A 24,260-nucleotide genomic window follows, 5' to 3' on the forward strand; every position below is an offset into this window, starting at 1 on the left:
TTAGTCTAGATTACTGTACGTTAATTTTTTTCTGTCTTTGCGTTATTAAACTTTCAAATGGATAAAGGATCACAGAAACAATAAAATCTGTCGGGTCCACTATTACTATTGAGGATTGAGCTGGTAGTTTTTGAAAAACTTTTATTATAAAAATATACAAGACTTACAGTTCATTTATATAACCCTAGTTGTTCATGCCAAACAAGATTCGCATATTTATTTATTTTAATGTGATGAAGACTCCCATCGGAAATGGATATGAGCATTTTTTTTTTGCCCCTTCTCTGGCTGCAGCTTGGAGCTAATTCAATCCAATGCGGACTATGAGTCTTTTAAGATAAGATAATATAAGATAAGATAATCCTTTAATAGTCCCACAGTGGGGAAATGTCAGCATGTTACAGCAGCATAGTAATACAGATACAGGATAATACACAGTAATATATTACAGAAGTAGACACACATATGCTGAGAAGAGAAGATATACTAGGAGTCCATAGCAGCTAAGGAGGAGAAGAAGGAAGAAGGAAGACTTCAGGATCATTTAGTTTTCTGTGCAGAGTGATGTTCGCTTGGACTGATGTAGATTATACATCGTCATGTGAAGGGACCCTTAAGAAGGCCTGCTTTCAATTCCACTTGACAATTTTCAGGAGGGGTTTGAACAAAGTAGTCTAAGTGCGAGGTATGGCGCAGATCTCAAAGGGTTGGGGAGAGTTTGTCGAGCCCAATGCAGGAGTAAGGTCCAGTTTGGCTCCAGGTACTGGGTGGAAAGTGAAATTTTGTAATAATGTTGTAAAGAACAGGAACAACTCCATTTTAGCCAAGGTTTCCCCAGCACAACTTCTCTTGCCTACAAGGAAGAAGCGAAAACAATGATAGAAGATGATGGATAATGTGAGATAGAAGTAATACATAGTGCCTCTAGTGTGGCCAAAAAACCTTGAAGTGTCACTTAGATGATTCCCACCAATCTGTCCTCTGACCAGTGGCATCCGAAGACTACTGTACAGTCATGTCCTAGTCTAGAACCCAGGAACTTCTAAATAATTGTTATACCTGCAGGTACAACAGGGGTGTAGGTATAAGGGGCGATGAGTAGATGGCAAATCGGTTTGCAACAAACTGGATTTGAGCCAAATATTCCAGATTGTTTGATTTTCAATTAAACTGAACAATTTGGGATTGGACTCAGACAAACTAAAATGATTAATAAAACTTCATCTTTAATTCCATTTTCAAGGACAATACAAAAACTCCATACAAAAGGTAGAAAAAACAGAAAATATAGAAAGACGCAATAAAAACCGCTGTCAGTATAACATCAGCGATGTTATACTGACAGCGGTTTTTATTGCGTCTTTCTATATTTTCTGTTTTTTCTACCTTTTGTATGGAGTTTTTGTATTGTCCTTGAAAATGGAATTAAAGATGAAGTTTTATTAATGAAGAGAAGTGTTGCAGATCCATCTTTCATTTGAATTGGTATTTGCATTATCTTGGCCTTGGAGTCCCAAAGGCAGCGGATCGTGCACCTTCCTGAAAATTTATACAGGTGAGCTATTTTATGACTAAGGTTTTTTGCATTTTTAAACTAAAATGATCACTACGACATGCATTCTGGTAAATTATTATACTTTAGAGCTTCTTCAGAGCCAAGGGTATAATAGGTGGAATCCCAGAGGAGGTGGCAAAAAAAAAAACAAAAACATTTATACTCAACTACCATTACATCTTTCGGGACTCCTCAAGGCGATCACCGCTGAAGTCTGGGATTGGGCCACAGCGGTGACATGGGCATGCCAAGCATTGCAGAAATGGAAGGTGAGTATTTTTTTATTCCAACATGTGCGGTGTGCATAAGACTGGTTTTTATTCAATGTGTTTTATTCTGATTTACAGTAAACTACAATATTGCACTGTTCCTTTAACTATGGGCTGTACCATTTTGGGCTGAATTAAAGCCCATAAAGATGGAGTGGTATGCCCTCATCATCACCTTCTAGAAGGTAGGAAGTTATCAATACACCAGTCTCATTCTTAGGTCAAGCATACAGACCATTGGGCCCCCAAAATTTGCAGAAGATATTTCTGTGAGACAGAGATCACCACTGGTTGCCACTTAAGAACCTTGGCCAGATGGAGGCACATGCAGAGGATAAGGCTAATGGGATGTTGTCATCTGAAATTTCATGGTATAAAATGGCAGAATTCTATATGTATTACCTATTGAGAAGGGTACAAAGGCTTCGTTCTTTTGGAAATTTCCCTTAGAGTCGAGGAAGTGTTCTGGATAAAATTCATCTGGTTTCTCAAAGTAAGCTTTATCTCTAAGTATGGAGTGCAGCAATGGGATCAAAATAGTGCCCTGGAGGGAAAAACAATCAGTTATGATGTATCTACTTAATAAAAACATGTACACCACCGTGCAAAAGCTTTAGGTGGGGATGGAAAAAGTCTACAAAATAAGGATGCTTAGAAAAGTAAGAGTGTTAATATTTTTTTTTTTCTTTTTGTCAATTACCAGAATGAAGTGAATGAATAAAAAAATAAATAAATAATCAAAATCCCATCAATATTTGGTGTGACCTTTGCCCTTTGCCTTCTACCAATTTCTCTTGCGGACAGTTTTTGAAGGAACTCGGCAGAAAGGTTGTTCCAAACTTCTTGGAGAACTAGGCGCTCTGTAGATTCGTTTTGTTTTGGGTTTGGCAAAAAAAAAATTGTTTTGGTTGAATAAGTTTGTCACTAGGGTTGAGCGATCGGGATCGGAAAAGATCGGATTCCGATCGGCGATCGAGAAAATTTCACGATCTTTTCGGACGGGATGGAGATCAGGGCTTATTTCCCACAATGCTTGGCTACTGGCCAATCATTGTGGGAAAAGCTTAGCACCCATAGGAATGAATGGAAGCGGCCGGACGCTTAACCCCCTCCGTGTCAGCTGAGTCCATTCATTCCTATGGATTTACCACAGCCTGACACTCTTCTGCATTGTCCCTGTTATACTCATCTGAATATACGGTAAAAAAGGGACGAAGCAGAGGAGTGGCAGGCTGCGGTAAATCACTGTGCTGCGCTGCTGTGAGGACAATGAGGCAAGTTCACGAGTAGATAGATACTACTGTACATTGACTTGTCTACTATAAGTCTACTATACTATATACTTATCTACTAGACAAGTCAATGTACAGTAATATCTATCTACTCGTGAACTTAGCTCAACTTACCTGCTCAGAAGTGCTGCCGTTGCCCTCTGCTGGTCCGGTCCTCTGTCCTTCATGTGGATTCAGAGCGCCCTGCGCCCAGCCTCCATAGACTAGTATTATAGAGAAGGCGGGGCTTATGAGAGTGTGGGAGGGTACTGGGAGGGGAGACATGAGTGATGCACTCACATCTCCCTGCCCACACTCTCCAGCCGCACCAAGCCCCGCCTACTCCCTGCATCTCTACAATACTAGTCTAGGGTGGCGGCAGGGCGCTCTGAAGACATAAAGGACCGAGGACCAGACCGGACGAAGAAGAACTGGGAGCTGCACGTAAGCGAACACCGGGGGGGAGGGAGTTAATCACTACACAGAGTGGGGTCCAAAAATTGAATCAATTTTTGGACTACATGCTATGTAGTGAATAAGATCGTTTTTTAAATCCCATCTCAGATTATTTAAAAAATCCCATTGACTTGCATTGGGATCTGAATTGGGATCAGGTTCGAATGGAAAATGATCAGAAATCGGATTTTAAAAACGATCCTGAAATTTCAAGATTGGCTCAACCCTATTTGTCACAATCTGGAAGTGATAATATTATTCTCTGGGGTTTTTTCAGACCACAAAGTATCGCATCTCTACCAAAAGCAAATGATCCACTTACCCTTTTGTTACTCCCATGCTTAGAGGTATTCTAGGATGCTGGGCTTTGTTTCTTACCTTTGGAATAAAGTATCCCCTGAACGTGACATCTTCGGATGTAGCATGTGGAACACTATTTGGCGCGATATCCCCAAAGCGCTGAATTTCGTGAATGACGGCATCTGTATATGGCATTTGCTTCCTATGCTCCATCTGAGGTTGAGCCGATCCTATCACTCTGTCAATTTCGTCATGTACTTTCTCTGCCAGAGAACAGATAAGATGTCACTTACTGGGGCAAAATTGGTAAAAAAAAGGTAGTTAAACAATATGTAGAAAAACATGGGTTTATGCAAGCAGTCATCATAACATGTTCTATTGAATGTCGTCTTTTGAAGGTATTCTTTTTAAGAATTGCTGGGAGAGAATATATACCTAATATGGTGTCATATAGAAGTACCAGTTACACATAATATGAACCCCACATGACAATGTTAGGTGCACAGAACTTCTATGGTGGAATACAAAGATCTGCACCAAGCTGATGAGATGCAAGAACATCGAAACAGCTATCCTTGGCCGAGAGACTGTACCTGGTAAAATCCCAACATCATTGCAAACAAAGGCCTCTGAGAAGGTCGGCATGATGTTAAAGGGAGCCTCCTCTATTGGTTTGCTTGACTGAGACTCTGTCTTCCTAATTACATCATGGAAAATAGACTTGCACATTCTCAGTGAGCGCCCTCTATTGGCGTGCATTCTTGTGGAACTGGCTTCCTAATTACATGATGGAATTCAGATTTGCATATTCTTCCCATGTTACAAAGATCTGGTGAGTTCATTTTGTGATGTCCATTCTGGTCTGCAATTGTTTGCATGTTCCACCAGGGTATTAGGGGATAGGTTAAGTCCAAGTTGAGGCAGGTGCTACAGACAGAGGCATGGGCAATGCTCTCTGATGCTACAATCCATATTCCAGTTGGAATCCTTCTTATTATTTGCATCTCTATCATGGACAATGTTGTACATGCTACAGATCACTAGGTATGGTGGTTGTATCCTAGTGAAGAATACCGTACCGCTATAATACAGAACGCAATGAAGCATACCCAGATTACATGACATGATTACTGAAAATGCACTTCAACGAGTCAATATGGACGTGTACATTAGGCCTAAAGCCACAACAACACAATGGCATGTCATGTAGGGATCCATGAACAATGGATTGGATGACATGTAGAAGGCATCTGTGAGCCATCCATGTTCTCCACACATCAATCCATTTTTTTGTCGCCCAAAATTTCCATACAATTAATTCTTACGTTGAATTTCTGGATATTTTATCATCAGCAGAAGTCCCCATCTCAGTGAGGTTGATGTGGTCTCCATTCCCGCAGAGAACAGGTTTCCTACCAGTACGGTTAGGTTTTCATTGTGGTAATACTCAGTGGATTCAGGCTTACCCTAAACAAAACAAAGAAGAAACAAAGAAAAGTTTTTTGTGCGCTCTGCCCATGAGCATTTTGGTGTTTTTGGTGCCATTCCAAAGATATAGGGTCTTGTAGGTCTTGTAATTAACACCTAAGTGGGCGGTAAGGCTGCGATTTTTCTGGGGGTGGGGTCTCTGTATCCTGTATGTCATGTAGTGTTACCACCCACTTTGCTAGTATAACCCTTATTTGTATCAAAACTAACAGGGCTTCCATGCACCAACATGTAGACAGAGACTGATCATGTCAATCCATCTGGTAGAACAACCAATGACTGGAGATAGGCAACATTTATTTCATTAATATTGCAAGGTTTGCTCATCAGATTTCTTCCAGACCAAACTTATTTGATTGCTATTAGTCTACCCTGATGTGACGTTATGATGTCGGTGTCCCCTATATGATCACTGAGGCCCAATCATAGTCCTCAAAGGGTCACAGAAGTGGCCAAAAGAGGCCCAAATACTGATTGTTAGAATGTGTATTTATACCTCTTGTTGCTTGGCTAAGAAGGCGTCAATAAGATTCCTCTGGTCATTTACATCCAATTCTTTCTTCTGTTTTGTGAATGTCGCTATCACAAATTTTTTAAACTCTCTGATGTTCCCAAACATAGTTCTGTGAGGTCCAGGGAGCCAGTCCATCAATAGTGGAAAACTGTTATACAACTAAAGAGATAAAGATAATCAGAAATATGCAAACCTCTGAAGATTTGTTTCGTTACGAGTTTGGAAGAGTCAACCCTTTGGTTTGTTTTGGAACTTGTTGAGATAGAAATTAAAGTGAAATTATTATAAACTGGGATCTCTTCAGATTCCAGAGTATAATAGGTGAAGGCCCAAAAATAACAAACAGTTATACTCACTTTCCCTCACTTTTTCTGGGCTTCCTCACTCTCTCAGTCTTCTGGCCCGTTCCGGCCTCCTGGGTCTCGGCCTCATGCGCTCAGGGTCACCGCTGAGGCCTATGATTGGACATCAGCGGTCACATGGGATTCAGAGTATTTTTTTTGCAACTTTCCAGGGTCTACACCTATTATGCTCTGGTGTCTGAGTATAATAATTTCACTTCTGGTTTGTGGGTGACAAACTTCCAAAGTTTTGTGTTTGGATAAACACAAAACTTTTGTAAAATTTTGGTCGAATCTGATTCAATCTCTAATATTAATCCACATAATTATAAATACATATGTCTTTCAGGTACCGTCTGTGTAGATAGTATAGCAGGGTGTGTATGCGTTATAGTGGTGGAGTCTTCTTTATGGCCATGAGTCTCAGAGTAAGTTCACACAGGGTTTCTTGGATCGGAACCTGAGGCACAGGCCACCTCAGGTTCCGATCCAAAAACCGGGTAGCCGTGATTGAAAGCCGATGCACTACATCGGCATCTAGCCGTGCACTCTGCTCAGGATTAGGCCCAAATGAATGGGCCTAGTCCGGAGAAGGGAGTGTCTTCACGCTGAATCGTGAGGCGACTCGGCCTGAAGAATGAGCATGTCGCTTCTTTTTTTCGAGAGCCGGAAAAAACGGCTCCTGGAAAAAAGACCTGAGCAGCTCCCATTGAAATCAGGGATATGGCCTCAAAACCCTGACCAAAAAACTCCCTGTGAACTTACCGTTAGGCCGGGTTCACATCTGTGATGGTAATCCATTTGAGGGAGTCCGCATGGCGACCGCCCCGAATGGACTAACAAACGTGTTGGCAAGCGGTGTACAGTGAAAGCACACGGACCTCGCAGACTATAATGGGGTCCGTGTGCTTTCCGCATGGAACACGTAGACAGAGAAGTAATTCACAATCTACTTTCCAGTCCGCATGACTTGTGCGGAGACCGTGCAGAAAGCACACGGACCCCATTATAGTGTATGGGGTCTGTGTGCTTTCACTGCATACTAGTTGCCAATGCGTTCGGTAGTCCATTCAGGGAGGAAGGGGTCGCATGCGGACTTCCCCAAATGGATTACTGATGCAGATATGAACTAGGCCTAACTTTGTGTATATTGTATAGTGTTATTAATAGCACTGTCATCATGTATTATTCTGTGGACAGAGAACAAGTGGCTTTTGGGGGGACTCCCTTAAAATTACTTGCATAGGTATTCAATCCCCATTATTCATGTTTGTTTTTGAATTAAAAAATAAAATAATATACTAAACACAATTCTTACCCGGATCCAGGGGCTTCCCAGGAGTCTCACATTGGAATTGACTATGGCCAGAAGTTTCAGTATGGTCGGATCCTCATAGTCAAATCTATGACTGAGCAGTATGGCCACAATGATATTGGCTACGGCTGCGTTAATGCTGGTTAAATTATCAAAGGGCTTTCCTGAAAAATGAAAAAAAGACAAAAAAACAAAATAAGAAAAACTTTATAATGAAAAAACAATATGTTTCCTTATTTAAATGCAAATATAGTGTGTGAAAAATTAAGGAATTCAGAGGTTGAGTAGCAAGCGGGTAATTCTAATCAAATGCCCTTAATTAATCTAATTGTAAATTTTGGTAGTTTGCTGGTCTGGAGTATTCAGGTGTGTTAACACATTGCCTAAGATACAGGAGTTGAAGTAGAATTTAGGCATAGACTCCATCCTATATAAGATAATTTACTCTAGCATGTTGTAGTTGTGGGTTTCTGTAACTGGGGCCCTGACGCTAGAAGCAGATTATATATATATATATATATATATATATATATATATATATATATATTAGATCAATATGTAAGTATCAATCACCTTCATATGATTTCAGCTTCTTTACTAAACACTTGGCCTCCTCAGTAATCTTGTCTTCGATTGTTCTTTTGCCCATTCCATAATCCCGTAGTGTAGAGAGTGTAAATCTTCTCATTACTTTCCAGTTATCCCCATTGGAAAAGATGACACCTGAATAAAATATATACAGAACAGGGATAATACACACAGTGATGTCACAGTACAGGGATAATACACACAGTGATGTCACAGTACAGGATAATACACACAGTGATGTCACAGTACAGGGATAATACACACAGTGATGTCACAGTACAGTGATAATACACACAGTGATGTCACAGTACAGGGATAATACACACAGTGATGTCACAGTACAGGATAATACACACAGTGATGTCACAGTACAGAGATAATACACACAGTGATGTCACAGTACAGAGATAATACACACAGTGATGTCACAGTACAGGGATAATACACACAGTGATGTCACAGTACAGAGATAATACACACAGTGATGTCACAGTACAGGGATAATACACACAGTGATGTCACAGTACAGTGATAATACACACAGTGATGTCACAGTACAGGATAATACACACAGTGATGTCACAGTACAGAGATAATACACACAGTGATGTCACAGTACAGAGATAATACACAGTGATGTCACAGTACAGAGATAATACACACAGTGATGTCACAGAACAGTGATAATACACACAGTGATGTCACAGTACAGAGATAATACACACAGTGATGTCACAGTACAGGGATAATACACACAGTGATGTCACAGTAAAGGATAATACACACAGTGATGTCACAGTACAGAGATAATACACACAGTGATGTCACAGTACAGAGATAATACACACAGTGATGTCACAGTACAGGGATCATACACACAGTGATGTCACAGTACAGAGATAATACACACAGTGATGTCACAGTACAGGGATAATACACACAGTGATGTCACAGTACAGTGATAATACACACAGTGATGTCACAGTACAGAGATAATACACACAGTGATGTCACAGTACAGAAATAAAACACACAGAGTGATGTCACAGTACAGGATAATACACACAGTGATGTCACAGTACAGAGATAATACACACAGTGATGTCACAGTACAGAGATAATACACAGTGATGTCACAGTACAGAGATAATACACACAGTGATGTCACAGTACAGGGATAATACACACAGTGATGTCACAGTACAGGGATAATACACACAGTGATGTCACAGTACAGGGATAATACACACAGTGATGTCACAGTACAGGGATAATACACACAGTGATGTCACAGTACAGAGATAATACACACAGTGATGTCACAGTACAGAGATAATACACACAGTGATGTCACAGTACAGGATACTACACACAGTGATGTCACAGTACAGAGATAATACACACAGTGATGTCACAGTACAGGATAATACACACAGTGATGTCACAGTACAGAGATAATACACACAGTGATGTCACAGTACAGAGATAATACACACAGTGATGTCACAGTACAGGATAATACACACAGTGATGTCACAGTACAGAGATAATACACACAGTGATGTCACAGTACAGAGATAATACACACAGTGATGTCACAGTACAGGATAATACACACAGTGATGTCACAGTACAGGGATAATACACACAGTGATGTCACAGTACAGGGATAATACACACAGTGATGTCACAGTACAGAGATAATACACACAGTGATGTCACAGTACAGAGATAATACACACAGTGATGTCACAGTACAGGATAATACACACAGTGATGTCACAGTACAGAGATAATACACACAGTGATGTCACAGTACAGGATAATACACACAGTGATGTCACAGTACAGAGATAATACACACAGTGATGTCACAGTACAGAGATAATACACACAGTGATGTCACAGTACAGGGATAATACACACAGTGATGTCACAGTACAGGGATAATACACACAGTGATGTCACAGTACAGAGATAATACACACAGTGATGTCACAGTACAGGATAATACACACAGTGATGTCACAGTACAGAGATAATACACACAGTGATATCACAGTACAGAGATAATACACAGTGATGTCACAGTACAGAGATAATACACACAGTGATGTCACAGTACAGGGATAATACACACAGTGATGTCACAGTACAGGGATAATACACACAGTGATGTCACAGTACAGAGATAATACACACAGTGATGTCACAGTACAGGATAATACACACAGTGATGTCACAGTACAGGGATAATACACACAGTGATGTCACAGTACAGAGATAATACACACAGTGATGTCACAGTACAGGGATAATACACACAGTGATGTCACAGTACAGAGATAATACACACAGTGATGTCACAGTACAGGGATAATACACACAGTGATGTCACAGTACAGAGATAATACACACAGTGATGTCACAGTACAGGGATAATACACACAGTGATGTCACAGTACAGGGATAATACACACAGTGATGTCACAGTACAGGGATAATACACACAGTGATGTCACAGTACAGGGATAATACACACAGTGATGTCACAGTACAGGGATAATACACACAGTGATGTCACAGTACAGAGATAATACACACAGTGATGTCACAGTACAGGATAATACACACAGTGATGTCACAGTACAGGGATAATACACACAGTGATGTCACAGTACAGAGATAATACACACAGTGATGTCACAGTACAGGATAATACACACAGTGATGTCACAGTACAGAGATAATACACACAGTGATGTCACAGTACAGGATAATACACACAGTGATGTCACAGTACAGGGATAATACACACAGTGATGTCACAGTACAGAGATAATACACACAGTGATGTCACAGTACAGGATAATACACACAGTGATGTCACAGTACAGAGATAATACACACAGTGATATCACAGTACAGAGATAATACACAGTGATGTCACAGTACAGAGATAATACACACAGTGATGTCACAGTACAGGGATAATACACACAGTGATGTCACAGTACAGGGATAATACACACAGTGATGTCACAGTACAGAGATAATACACACAGTGATGTCACAGTACAGGATAATACACACAGTGATGTCACAGTACAGGGATAATACACACAGTGATGTCACAGTACAGAGATAATACACACTGTGATGTCACAGTACAGGATAATACACACAGTGATGTCACAGTACAGAGATAATACACACAGTGATGTCACAGTACAGGATAATACACACAGTGATGTCACAGTACAGAGATAATACACACAGTGATGTCAAAGTACAGAGATAATACACAGTGATGTCACAGTACAGAGATAATACACACAGTGATGTCACAGTACAGGGATAATACACACAGTGATGTCACAGTACAGGGATAATACACACAGTGATGTCACAGTACAGAGATAATACACACAGTGATGTCACAGTACAGGATAATACACACAGTGATGTCACAGTACAGAGATAATACACACAGTGATGTCACAGTACAGAGATAATACACACAGTGATGTCACAGTACAGAGATAATACACACAGTGATGTCACAGTACAGGGATAATACACACAGTGATGTCACAGTACAGGGATAATACACACAGTGATGTCACAGTACAGGGATAATACACACAGTGATGTCACAGTACAGGGATAATACACACAGTGATGTCACAGTACAGGATAATACACACAGTGATGTCACAGTACAGAGATAATACACACAGTGATGTGACAGTACAGGGATAATACACACAGTGATGTTACAGTACAGGGATAATACACACAGTGATGTCACAGTACAGGATAATACACACAGTGATGTCACAGTACAGGGATAATACACACAGTGATGTCACAGTACAGGATAATACACACAGTGATGTCACAGTAAAGAGATAATACACACAGTGATGTCACAGTACAGGGATAATACACACAGTGATGTCACAGTACAGGGATAATACACACAGTGATGTCAAAGTACAGAGATAATACAATGATGTCACAGTACAGAGATAATACACACAGTGATGTCACAGTAAAGAGATAATACACACAGTGATGTCACAGTACAGGGATAATACACACAGTGATGTCACAGTACAGGGATAATACACACAGTGATGTCACAGTACAGAGATAATACACACAGTGATGTCACAGTACAGGATAATACACACAGTGATGTCACAGTACAGGGATAATACACACAGTGATGTCACAGTACAGGATAATACACACAGTGATGTCACAGTACAGGGATAATACACACAGTGATGTCACAGTACAGGGATAATACACACAGTGATGTCACAGTACAGGATAATACACACAGTGATGTCACAGTACAGGGATAATACACACAGTGATGTCACAGTACAGAGATAATACACACAGTGATGTCACAGTACAGAGATAATACACACAGTGATGTCACAGTACAGAGATAATACACACAGTGATGTCACAGTACAGGATAATACACACAGTGATGTCACAGTACAGGGATAATACACACAGTGATGTCACAGTACAGGGATAATACACACAGTGATGTCACAGTACAGGGATAATACACACAGTGATGTCACAGTACAGGGATAATACACACAGTGATGTCACAGTACAGGGATAATACACACAGTGATGTCACAGTACAGGATAATACACACAGTGATGTCACAGTACAGAGATAATACACACAGTGATGTCACAGTACAGGGATAATACACACAGTGATGTCACAGTACAGAGATAATACACACAGTGATGTGACAGTACAGAGATAATACACACAGTGATGTCACAGTACAGGGATAATACACACAGTGATATCACAGTATAGGTATAATGCTCACTGACATCATAGCACAGGGATAATGAACACACACAAAGATCACTGTTTATACTGTTATAATAGAGCATATGAATAAAGTCATTATAATGATGTCACATATAGATATTATGACATCCCAATAAAGTAAATGTGGCACATGCCATCCTGGTAGCCCTCGAAGCGCCTAGCGATGAGGGCTTGGACTATTTGGCAGTTGCATCCGGAAATTTCTAAGCCATTCTGCAGACTCACTCCCAGTCTCTTGTTTGGCTTGGTGGTTGGTAAAAATATTTACCTCACCTCCACTTCACCTTTGCTCTAGAATTTTCGGCTGGGGGGAAGTGGAGGCAGAGTCTGGCAAAGTAAAGGGGGAGTCTAATATTATATAACAGGGGTACGTTGGCGTGGGACTCACCTTCTGCTGTAAGTGCTTATGGTGAGAGGAACCCCCGCCCACCCTACCCTTGCGGTGTTTTGTTTTGTCTACGGTAGACGTTTCGTGCTGGCAGTTTTTTCTTCTTTTGCAGTTGTCACAGCGTGGCGGATGTTCCATGCCCCTCAGGAAAATCGAAGAGTTGCCTACATGTCCGCCGCCCCGCAGCGGTTATCATCCGGGTCGAAGTTTGTAGTTCAAGGGGCGGGGCATGGAGATGTCGTGTTGGTTTACGGTTGTATATTCAAATAATAATTAACCGTTGGTTGTTTATATGTTTTTGTTAATAAAATCGCTGTGGCCAACCCAGCTTTAAGCACAACCTTATGTGTCCATGGTTTATTTTATTTTATTTAATTTGTGAGCCTGCTAGTCTAGGGGTGTGTTAAGTTGTATGTACAAATAGTCTCTGTAGTTATCACTAGGTCTCAGTAGATATGCCCCCCCCCCCCTCCCTGTCGGACCCTAAAGCAGATGCTATGTCACCCACTAGGTAGTTACTCCCATAGCCCACTGCTCTGCCATCCTGGTTCGAGATATCACAAGATGTGGTACAAGAATTCCCTCCCTCTGCAGAATATTGTGAATGAAGCAGATTTAGTTTTTTTTTAGACCTGGTGATTGAGCCCCTCATCTTATTATATCTCAGGTCAAGAGGAATGTTAAGAAAGGAAACGTTCTGGCTTATTACCTGAAGTGTACAGGATCAATGGCGCTGTACCCCAGGTTCATATTATGGTGCTATGTGGTAAGGTTCTTCAGTCCAATGTATATATAATAGAAACAGCAGACACCAAGGCAAACAAGCGTTACAGAAATAAATAATGACATTACTTACCATTGTTCCCTGAATATTTTGCAATCACGGGTGCATGGGGTCTGTCAGAGAATACATCGGCATGGTTGATGAGGGCATCCTTAACCGTATCATACCCACATAGGACAACTGTCTTTATCGTGCCCATATGGACACTGAAGACTGGGCCGTATGTCTTGGAAAGCTGGGAACACAAGATACATTGTGAATAACTTCATGTCAAAGTGGACTTTCCCTTAAACACTCATCGACCAGTGTAAGGGAGCCTTCACACGGAGTAAACGCTCCGCTCATTCTGAATGTAAACTCGTTCAGAATGAGCGGCGTTAAAACAGATGCCATTGATTTCTATTATAAGCGCGTATCACTTTGCAAGCAATAGGTAAAAAAGCCTCCCATTGATTTCAATGGGTAGCGCGCGTATGTCGGCACCCATAGAAATCAATGGGATCTGTGTTAACGCGCTCATTCTGAACGAGTTTACGTTCAGAATGAGCGGAACGTTTATTCCGTGTGAAGACTCCCTAAGAGCGAGATATATGAAAGTGGAATTCTGGCTCACTGTGGCCCCCTATAGAAAGAGCATAGGAAATTACCGCTACTGCCTTATTATTCAGTTCGTCATACAGATGTGGCAAACACTAACTTGACACTTAGGTCCATTCACACTGAGTTTTTGGCGCTGATTTTGACGCTGAATCTGTGTCAGAATCCACATGGAAAAAACGCCTCCCCATAGAGTTCTATGTGTTCCACTCGCTTTATTTTTCCACTCGTGGAATTTGGCTGCTAGCGGAAAAAAAAAAGATTCCTTCAGGTGGATTCCGGTTGCAAAAACCAACGCAGTCAATGGGAGGCAGAAAATCCAAGTCGCGGATTTGGACGCAGATTTGTCAAAAACTGCATGGAAAAAAGCGGCTGTGGAGAACGCGGCTGGATGCCGGAGCAGTGCACCGACTTTCAGTCGCGGCTACCCAGTTTTTGGATCATAACTTGAGGCGGCCTCCACCTCAGGTTCCAATCCAAAGAACCCCATGTGAACTCACCCTTAATCCACCTCAAAACCAGCCTCCAAAAAAATGTCTCCCAATAGAGTTCAATTGTAAAGCTTTTTTTTGGAGGCTGATTTTGAGGTGGATTCAGCATCAAAATTCTCGCCAAAAAACTCTTTGTGCACTGACCCTTAGGGTAAGTTCACACTGGGTTTTTTGGTCAGGATTTTGAGGCCGTATCCACCTCAAAATCCTGACCAAAAAGATGCCTCCCTCCTGAAGACACTCCCTCCCGACTAGGACCATTCATTTGGGCCTAATCCGTAGCAGAGTGCGTGACTGCTACCCATTTTTTGGATTGGAACCTGAGGCGGGAACGGAGACCGGACGCAGATGTGAACGAGCCCTTAGTTATAATTGGCCCTTGGAAGGGATTCAATTTGGCATTGCGGCCCTTGGACCAATAAAGTCTGCATAAAGTATATTACCTCCATAAATGTTTTATAAGGTTTTGACATGTCCATCATGAGAACGTTTCCAATGATCGGTAAAGGCTTCGGTCCAGGAGGAAAATTTTTGGAATTCCCTTGATTCTTAATAGCATTGGCCAAAAATAAGATGACAATGACCGAAAGGAGAAGTGTGACCAGATCCATGGTGAATGTGTGGTCTGCAAAAGAAAAGGGAAAGAGGATAGAAGAGATTTCGGTGCGCAGGTTTGGCAAGGAGAACTATACTTTTGTAGAGGTTTTTAGTAGAGATGAGCGAACAGTGTTCTATCGAACACATGTTCGATCGGATATCAGGGTGTTCGCCATGTTCGAATCGAATCGAACACCGCGTGGTAAAGTGCGCCAAAATTCGATTCCCCTCCCACCTTCCCTGGCGCCTTTTTTGCACCAATAACAGCGCAGGGGAGGTGGGACAGGAACTACGACACCGGGGGCATTGAAAAAAATTGGAAAAAGTCATTGGCTGCCGAAATCAGGTGACCTCCATTTTAGACGAATAGTGGATTTCAAATCCGGGTCATATGAGAATGTGAACTTTGTGACTATGAGACAAGGATAGCTGTACAGGCAGGGATAGCTAGGGATAACCTTTATTTAGGGGGGAATGTTATTAAAAATAACTTTTTGGGGCTCTATCGGGTGTGTAATTGTGATTTTTGTGAGATAAACTTTTTCCCATAGGGATGCATTGGCCAGCGCTGATTGGCCGAATTCCGTACTCTGGCCAATCAGTGCTGGCCAATGCATTCTATTAGCTTGATGAAGCAGAGTGTGCACAAGGGTTCAAGCGCACCCTCGGCTCTGATGTAGGAGAGCCGAGGCTGCACAAGGGTTCAAGCGCACCCTCGGCTCTGATGTAGGAGAGCCGAGGGTGCACTTGAACCCTTGTGCACCCTCGGCTCTGCTACATCAGAGCCGAGGGTACGCTTGAACCCTTGTGCACACTCTGCTTCATCAAGCTAATAGAATGCATTGGCCAGCGCTGATTGGCCAGAGTACGGAATTCGGCCAATCAGCGCTGGCTCTGCTGGAGGAGGCGGAGTCTAAGATCGCTCCACACCAGTCTCCATTCAGGTCCGACCTTAGACTCCGCCTCCTCCAGCAGAGCCAGCGCTGATTGGCCGAATTCCGTACTCTGGCCAATCAGCGCTGGCCAATGCATTCTATTAGCGTGAACTGAGCTTGCACAGGGGTTCTAGTGCACCCTCGGCTCTGCTACATCAGATTGCTACATCTGATGTAGCAGTGCCGAGTGTGCATCAGATGTGTAGTTGAGCAAAACTGACTCAGCACTGCTAAGTCTCTGCATTCGCATAGGAATGCATTGGCCAGCCTTCGGCCAATCAGCGCTGGCTCTGCCGGAGGAGGCGGAGTCTAAGGTCGGACCTGAATGGAGACTGGTGTGGAGCGATCTTAGACTCCACCTCCTCCAGCAGAGCCAGCGCTGATTGGTCGAGTTCCGTACTCTGGCCAATCAGCACTGGCCAATGCATTTCTATGGGGAAAAGTTAGCTTGCGAAAATCGCAAACTGACAGGGATTTCCATGAAATAAAGTGACTTTTATGCCCCCAGACATGCTTCCCCTGCTGTCCCAGTGTCATTCCAGGGTGTTGGTATCATTTCCTGGGGTGTGATAGTGGACTTGGTGACCCTCCAGACACGAATTTGGGTTTCCCCCTTAACGAGTTTATGTTCCCCATAGACTATAATGGGGTTCGAAACCCAATCGAACACTCGAACAGTGAGCGGCTGTTCGAATCGAATTTCGAACCTCGAACATTTTAGTGTTCGCTCATCTCTAGTTTTTAGGGCATGACGTACATTTTGTTGAAGACATCGCTTTGACTAAAATTCAGTTCCTTTCATCTTAATGGAGTTTGCATGTGCTAGCCACCCAAACAACGCAAGCAGCAGCACACAGGGAGGATGTGACTAAGGCCCCATTCACATCAGTATTTGGGTTTCCATTTGGGGCGCCCTCACCATTCCCCGGACACCTTCTGCAACCAATGAGCATTAGGCAGAGATGCAGCACAGCAAAATATCAAGTTAAGCTTTGCTTTATATGTAGTTACATTGGGACTAAAAGACAGTAAATCATTCAGGTTTATTCTTCTAGTTTCTATGACTTAAAAAAAAATTGCAGAAGTTATTTTTATAATTCTTTGTTTGTACACAGGGAACAGTAAATTGACGGGGGGCAGTTTTAAGAGAAGTTGTGGTCAGCGGTCTGTTTGTTAGAGTCATGTACAAAAATCACATAGCAGATGTCAGATGTCAACTCCTTGCTAAATTTGCCTTACTCCAAAAAATGTAAAAAAAAATTCAGTTTATTACAAACCGGTTCTCTTATCTCTTATTTCTAGTTAGCATGAAAAATGTGCAATTGCGGGATGATGAACGGCGGTATATAATAAATCTTTAAGGGCAGTGGTGTAACTAGGAATGGCAGGGCCCCAAGACGAACATTTGACATGGTCCCCCCAGCCCCCGGATCCCTCCCACCACACAAGCCACATTCCTGCACACTATTATGCCCCTACAAACACACACTATTATACACAATGGTGGCCCCTGCACACAGTATTATGCCCTATAGTGACCCCTACACACACACACTATTATACACAATAGTGGCCCCTGTATTATGCCCCATGCTGACCCCTGCACACAGTATTATGCCCCATAGTGGCCCCTGCACACAGTATTATCCCCCATAGTGGCCCCTGCACACAGTATTATGCCCCATAGTGACCCCTGCACACAGTATTATGCCCCATAGTGGCCCCTGCACACAGTATTATGCCCCATAGTGGCCCCTGCACGCAGTATTATGCCCCTTAGTGGCCCCTGCACACAGTATTATGTCCCATAGTGGCCCCTGCACACAGTATTATGTCCCATAGTGACCCCTGCACACAGTATTATGCCCCATAATGGCCCCTGCACACAGTATTATGTCCCGTAGTGACCCCTGCACACAGTATTATGTCCCATAATGGCCCCTGCACACAGTATTATGTCCCATAATGGCCCCTGCACACAGTATTATGTCCCATAGTGGCTCCTGCACACAGTATTATACCCCATAGTGGCCCCTGTGCACACTATTATGCCTCCTAGTGGCCCCTGCACACAGTATAATACCCCATAGTGGTCCCTGCACACAGTATTATGCCCCATAGTGGCCTCTGCACAGAGTATTATGCCCCATAGTGACCCCTGCACACAGTATTATGTCCATAGTGGCCCCTTCATACACTATTATGCCTCCTAGTGGCCCATGCACACAGTATTATGCCCCATAGTGGCCCCTGCACACAGTAGTATACCCCATAGTGTCCCCTGCACACAGTATTATGTCCCATAGTGGCCCCTGCACACAGTATTATGCCCCATAGTGGCCCCTGCACACAGTATTATCCCCCATAGTGTCCCCTGCACACAGTATTATGTCCCATAGTGGCCCCTGCACACAGTATTATCCCCCATAGTGGCCCCTGCACACAGTATTATCCCCCATAGTGCCCCCTGCACACAGTATTATGCCCCATAGTGGCCCCTGCACACAGTATTATCCCCCATAGTGGCCCCTGCACACAGTATTATACCTCATAGTGACCCCTGCACACAGTATTATGCCCCTTAGTGGCCCCTGGACACAGTATTATTATTATTATTATTATTATTATTATTATTATTATTATTATTATTATTATTTGAGTATTATTATACTCTGAGATCTTTTTAGACCCCAGAGTATAAGTATCAGAGTCCCAGGGGAGGATACAAACATTACCTCTCCCGGACTCCGGCACACTCTCCACAGATCTCTTCAATGTTGGACCAGATGCCACCTGACCCAGGCCGTCATCACGATGCATAATGACACTGGCCTGAAGCACGTGATGTCTGGGACGTCACCAAATAGGCCGTAGTACAGAAGAGGTAAGTAACAGTATTTTTTTCGCCTCCATCTTGCACCGAGGAGCACCTATTTTCATGGATCCCCCATGCATTTGAGCGCATAGAGGGGTCCATAAAAACAGACAAAAATAAAGCATGATCCATATTTTGACAACGATCCGTTAAAATATCGGTTGCACAAATAGTTTCCCTTCATTCACTTGTATTGAAGCTAATGCTGCCTTGTGGCGTCTACTACAAAACGTGTCTGTTACTCACCGTCATGTGGATATATCTTTATAGTCTAAATCGTTCCAACTCCGAGATGTCAATGAGAAGATCAGTACATGTGTATAAGAGGCTAACCACAACCCCAAATTTTGTAAAAACGTAAAATAAATTTGCTAAATTTGTACTAAGTGACTTTTTGATACCAGAATTTTAGCTCGATACATTTTTTCCTTTAGGTCTTACTTGTTGCAGCTGGAAGTCTTCTGCAGTTAGCGTCCACCTTGCCAGCCTCTGGTCTTCTCTCCTGCTGTCCTCAATGTTCCGGCTTTTAAGTAATTTCAAGAATGTGTAAACCCATGTGATCACAACAGGCCCTGAAACCTTACTCCTGGAGAAGTTACTCCACCCCACAACAAAGTCCAGGAGACAAGAGAGGAAATGTGTCAGTGACCTGCAGTAATGTTTTACTCTAGTGATTAACCCTTCATGGGCTCGACTTTTCTGTTGAATTTTTTTCCATTCATGTTTCATGTACATGTGTGAAGAATTGTTTTTTATCTTTTTTTTTTTTTTTTAAATGTTTGTCATATAGCTGTATTTTTTAATAAAGATGGAGTTAATTAATTTAATTAATTAATTAATTAATTGAGGAAGTGCCTCTGTTATGCTGCCCTCTATAGGAAGCACCCTGAACATCATGCCCAACTTTCTCAGAAGCCTTTACTGCATAATGTGGGATTTTTACCAAGTCAGTTCTCTCTATGCCGCGCTGATGAGGTCCAACCAGACTGAAACGGCCGTGCGTAGCTGAGAAATTGACTTAGTAAAAATCCCACATTATGCAGTAAAGGCTTCTGGGAAAGTCGGGCATGATGTTCAGGGTGCTTCCTATAGAGAGCAGCATAACAGAGGCACTGTCTCCCTATTTACATCTTTGGATGGGGACCGAAAATCAATAAGGACCACCGCACTCGACCAATTATTCAAACAGTGCTTTAATTCCGAAAGTAGAACACAACGCGTTTCGGGCCTATGCCCTTTTTCAAGTGCAACAACTGTACAAAAATACTTTTACGTAATGTAAAAACTTTGTGCACTGGTTTCGTATTTCTTCAGCCTCATTGTGAATGTTATTTACCTGTCCAAAGTCAAATGAAATGGGCTGTGTTAAGCCTTCAAGTGCATCTATTTTTTTGCCTGAGCAATCGAAACAAGAGGTTGGTTGATTCTATAAGGGCAGTTTCAGTCACCCACTTAAAGCCAAAAATCTCTACTGTGTCAGTCTCATAGTCAGTCGGCGATGGATCAAGCTTCAACAAGAGCCTTTTTAAGCTCCCAGTTGTTAAGCCCGAATCAAAAGAAAATATTTTCCCGCCATCTTTGCAGCTGTCCTGGGCACAGGTAAAGCGCTTTACCTGTGCCCAGGACAGCTGCAAAGATGGCGGGAAAATATTTTCTTTTGATTCGGGCTTAACAACTGGGAGCTTAAAAAGGCTCTTGTTGAAGCTTGATCCATCGCCGACTGACTATGAGACTGACACAGTAGAGATTTTTGGCTTTAAGTGGGTGACTGAAACTGCCCTTATAGAATCAACCAACCTCTTGTTTCGATTGCTCAGGCAAAAAAATAGATGCACTTGAAGGCTTAACACAGCCCATTTCATTTGACTTTGGACAGGTAAATAACATTCACAATGAGGCTGAAGAAATACGAAACCAGTGCACAAAGTTTTTACATTACGTAAAAGTATTTTTGTACAGTTGTTGCACTTGAAAAAGGGCATAGGCCCGAAACGCGTTGTGTTCTACTTTCGGAATTAAAGCACTGTTTGAATAATTGGTCGAGCGCGGTGGTCCTTATTGATTTTCGGTCCCCATCCAATTTTGCTGACACCAAGAGTGATACAGACCCCGCCGTCTCATCACCTGGGGAATAACCCCCCCCCCCCCCTCCCTAAGTGGTTTACAAGCCTATTAATTGGTTGTTATATACAACCGCTCAAGGTGAGAAGCTCTCCTATCACGCACATTTCCGTATACCTAACGGTACCTCACTATGTGCAGCTCGGTGCTGCCTCTGTTTTTTGTTTACCTATTTACATCTTGGGAGACATTTGCATATTCCTCCCATGATCCCTTTAATTAATTAATTAATTAATGTAAATTGAAAATAATGGACTTTTTTTTTTTCTTTTTTCTTCTACTTTTCTTTTTTACATTATAACTAGTTATTTATTTTTAGGCTATAGCCGTATATGGTAAAGAAAATGCTGCAGAAAAAATAGAATTTTTTTTTTCTTATTTATTGCGCTTTCACAGAGTATGCCTATGCAGACTTTTTGAGCTTATACTTTATTATTAGAGATGAGTGAACACTATTCGAAACGGCCGTTTCGAATAGCACGCACCCATAGGAATGAATGGACGCAGCCTGGCAAACAGGGGGTTAAGCGGCCGACCACTTTTCTTCATTCCTATGGGTGCGTGCTATTCAAAATGGCCGTTTCAAATAGTGTTCACTCATCGTTACTTATTATAGCATTTCCGCAGGTATAATGACATGCTGCAATTTTCAAAAACACAGGCGTTTGTGAAAATGCAGCTTTTCCAATGCTGATATTTTTTTTTTTTTTTTTCTGCAACGTGTAGATGAGAATAACCAAAATCTCATTCACTTTGCAGGTACTGTAAACCACAGTGTTTTTTGCCACAGCAGCAAAAGCGCAATGTTTTCACAATGTGAGGCTTCAGCCTTACCCTTGGTTCACATCTGCGTTTGGTAATCCATTCGGGGAGTCGGCATGGGGACCCCCCGAACGGACTACGGAACGCAACAGCAAGCGGTGTGCAGTGAAAGCACACCGATCCCCATAGACTATAATGGAGTCCATGTGCTTGCCGCCAGATCTCCGCATGGAACGGACAGGAAAGTAGATTGTGAAGATTCCTGTCAGCATGTTCCCTGCGGAGATCTCACGGCAATCACATGGATTATAGTCTATGGGGTCCGTGTGCTTTCACTGCACATCGCTTGCAAATGCGTTTGGTAGTCCGTTCGGGGGGGGGGGGGGGGGACTCCACCGAATGGATTACCGACGCAGATGTGAACAAGGCTTGAGGTTAACGCTCCACGGGATGTCCCGTAGCCAAAAAGCGCTTCAGGAAAAAACGTGGCAGCAACACATCGTGGCTCTTCCCGCAGTGTTTTAGACAGAAAGTTTGCAGAGTTTTCCACCGCAGAATTTCTGTTACAATTATATCTACTGTATGGGGAAACCGCCGGGGTTGCCGTAGATAAAATTGACATATTGCAATTTCCAATACTGCGCAGGTTTCGGAAATAGCAGCATGTCCACACAGCAGTTTTTACCACAAAGTGGGCATGGGATACACTTATATATCAAGCTATGTTTAGTCCAAGGTCTGAGGGTGTGCAGTTTGGTCTTTTTTTAAATTCTCCTAGGAAAGATCGGGTTGCTGCCCCTCAGGCCCGGCACTTGGTAGAGACAGTTCTGTCTTGGCAGAGTGGAATGTTCTTTTATAAACTATCCATCCGTCCATCTAAACATAAAGAAGAGTGGTCACCTTTAGTCCAAAGAGGGTATAAAACAGCAGCAATGGAGACACCTGTAGAATATGAGCAATGGCAGTTTCGCGCAACTCAACGCTTCCTCTTTCTGGTCATTACTATGACAAATGGAAACCGCTATTTTCTTTCTATGTAAACAAGGTAAGAATGCTTCACCTTTCCTCTACTCAAGGCTGTTATGACCTGGTAGTTATCACGTTACCTTTCCCTTAGAAGATAAGCCTGGCTCACCCTTTATCTGTCTATTACTATGTATTACTTAATCTTCTGGACACTGGCCAACCTCATCACACAAGTCTCCATTCCTCTCTCTGTTGCTTGGCGCTACCATATTGTTGCTGAGCTGTCACTTGGCAGTTGTACTGGCTTGCTGGGCTGGCAGAAAGCACAAGACACACACACTGTTTTTAACACATGCAAATGGCCCTTGTTTCAAGCAGTTCTTAGAGGCGTCTTCATCTTCTAACTTTTTGAAAACTCAGATGTGTCCCCACTAGAGATGGTCAAACCTGGATAGATTTGTTTTGCAAGTATTGCCGAGGTTCATCTACCTATTAGTTTTCTCTGAAATCATAATCTGGCATTTCCTCAGACCCAAGGGAAGTGCAAAAATGTAATAAGCATGAGACACTCCCTTAGGGTCCTCTTCAGTTATCTTCTGGCCTCTCCTGGCCTCCTCGGTGATGTAATAGATGTCGGTGGACTGCTGAGGCTATTTTTGGGCTTCAGGTGTTTGTTGTGGTGTGCCAGCATTAAAACACTTTAACTCAAGCGTGATGACGTCAACAACACTCCAAGTGACTTCCGAGACTCAATCATAGGCCTCAATG

At 42.5% G+C, this 24,260-nt stretch overlaps 1 protein-coding gene across 1 annotated transcript; it reads right to left on the reverse strand.

Annotated features, from left to right (window-relative positions):
* Positions 1–482: 482 nt before the first annotated feature.
* Positions 483–15,865, reverse strand: LOC142198323 (cytochrome P450 2K4-like). Its single transcript, XM_075269295.1, has 9 exons — positions 15,680–15,865; positions 14,221–14,383; positions 8,083–8,232; positions 7,513–7,673; positions 5,836–6,012; positions 5,177–5,318; positions 3,930–4,114; positions 2,227–2,368; positions 483–853 (listed from the first exon to the last, which is right to left on the reverse strand). The coding sequence occupies exons 1-9, from the start codon at positions 15,845–15,847 to the stop codon at positions 675–677; spliced, it is 1,467 nt and encodes a 488-aa protein (XP_075125396.1). The 5' UTR covers positions 15,848–15,865; the 3' UTR covers positions 483–674.
* Between the last annotated feature and the right edge of the window lie 8,395 nt (positions 15,866–24,260).

The sequence above is a fragment of the Leptodactylus fuscus genome, chromosome 3 (assembly GCF_031893055.1).
Source record: "Leptodactylus fuscus isolate aLepFus1 chromosome 3, aLepFus1.hap2, whole genome shotgun sequence".
Taxonomy (NCBI): domain Eukaryota; kingdom Metazoa; phylum Chordata; class Amphibia; order Anura; family Leptodactylidae; genus Leptodactylus; species Leptodactylus fuscus.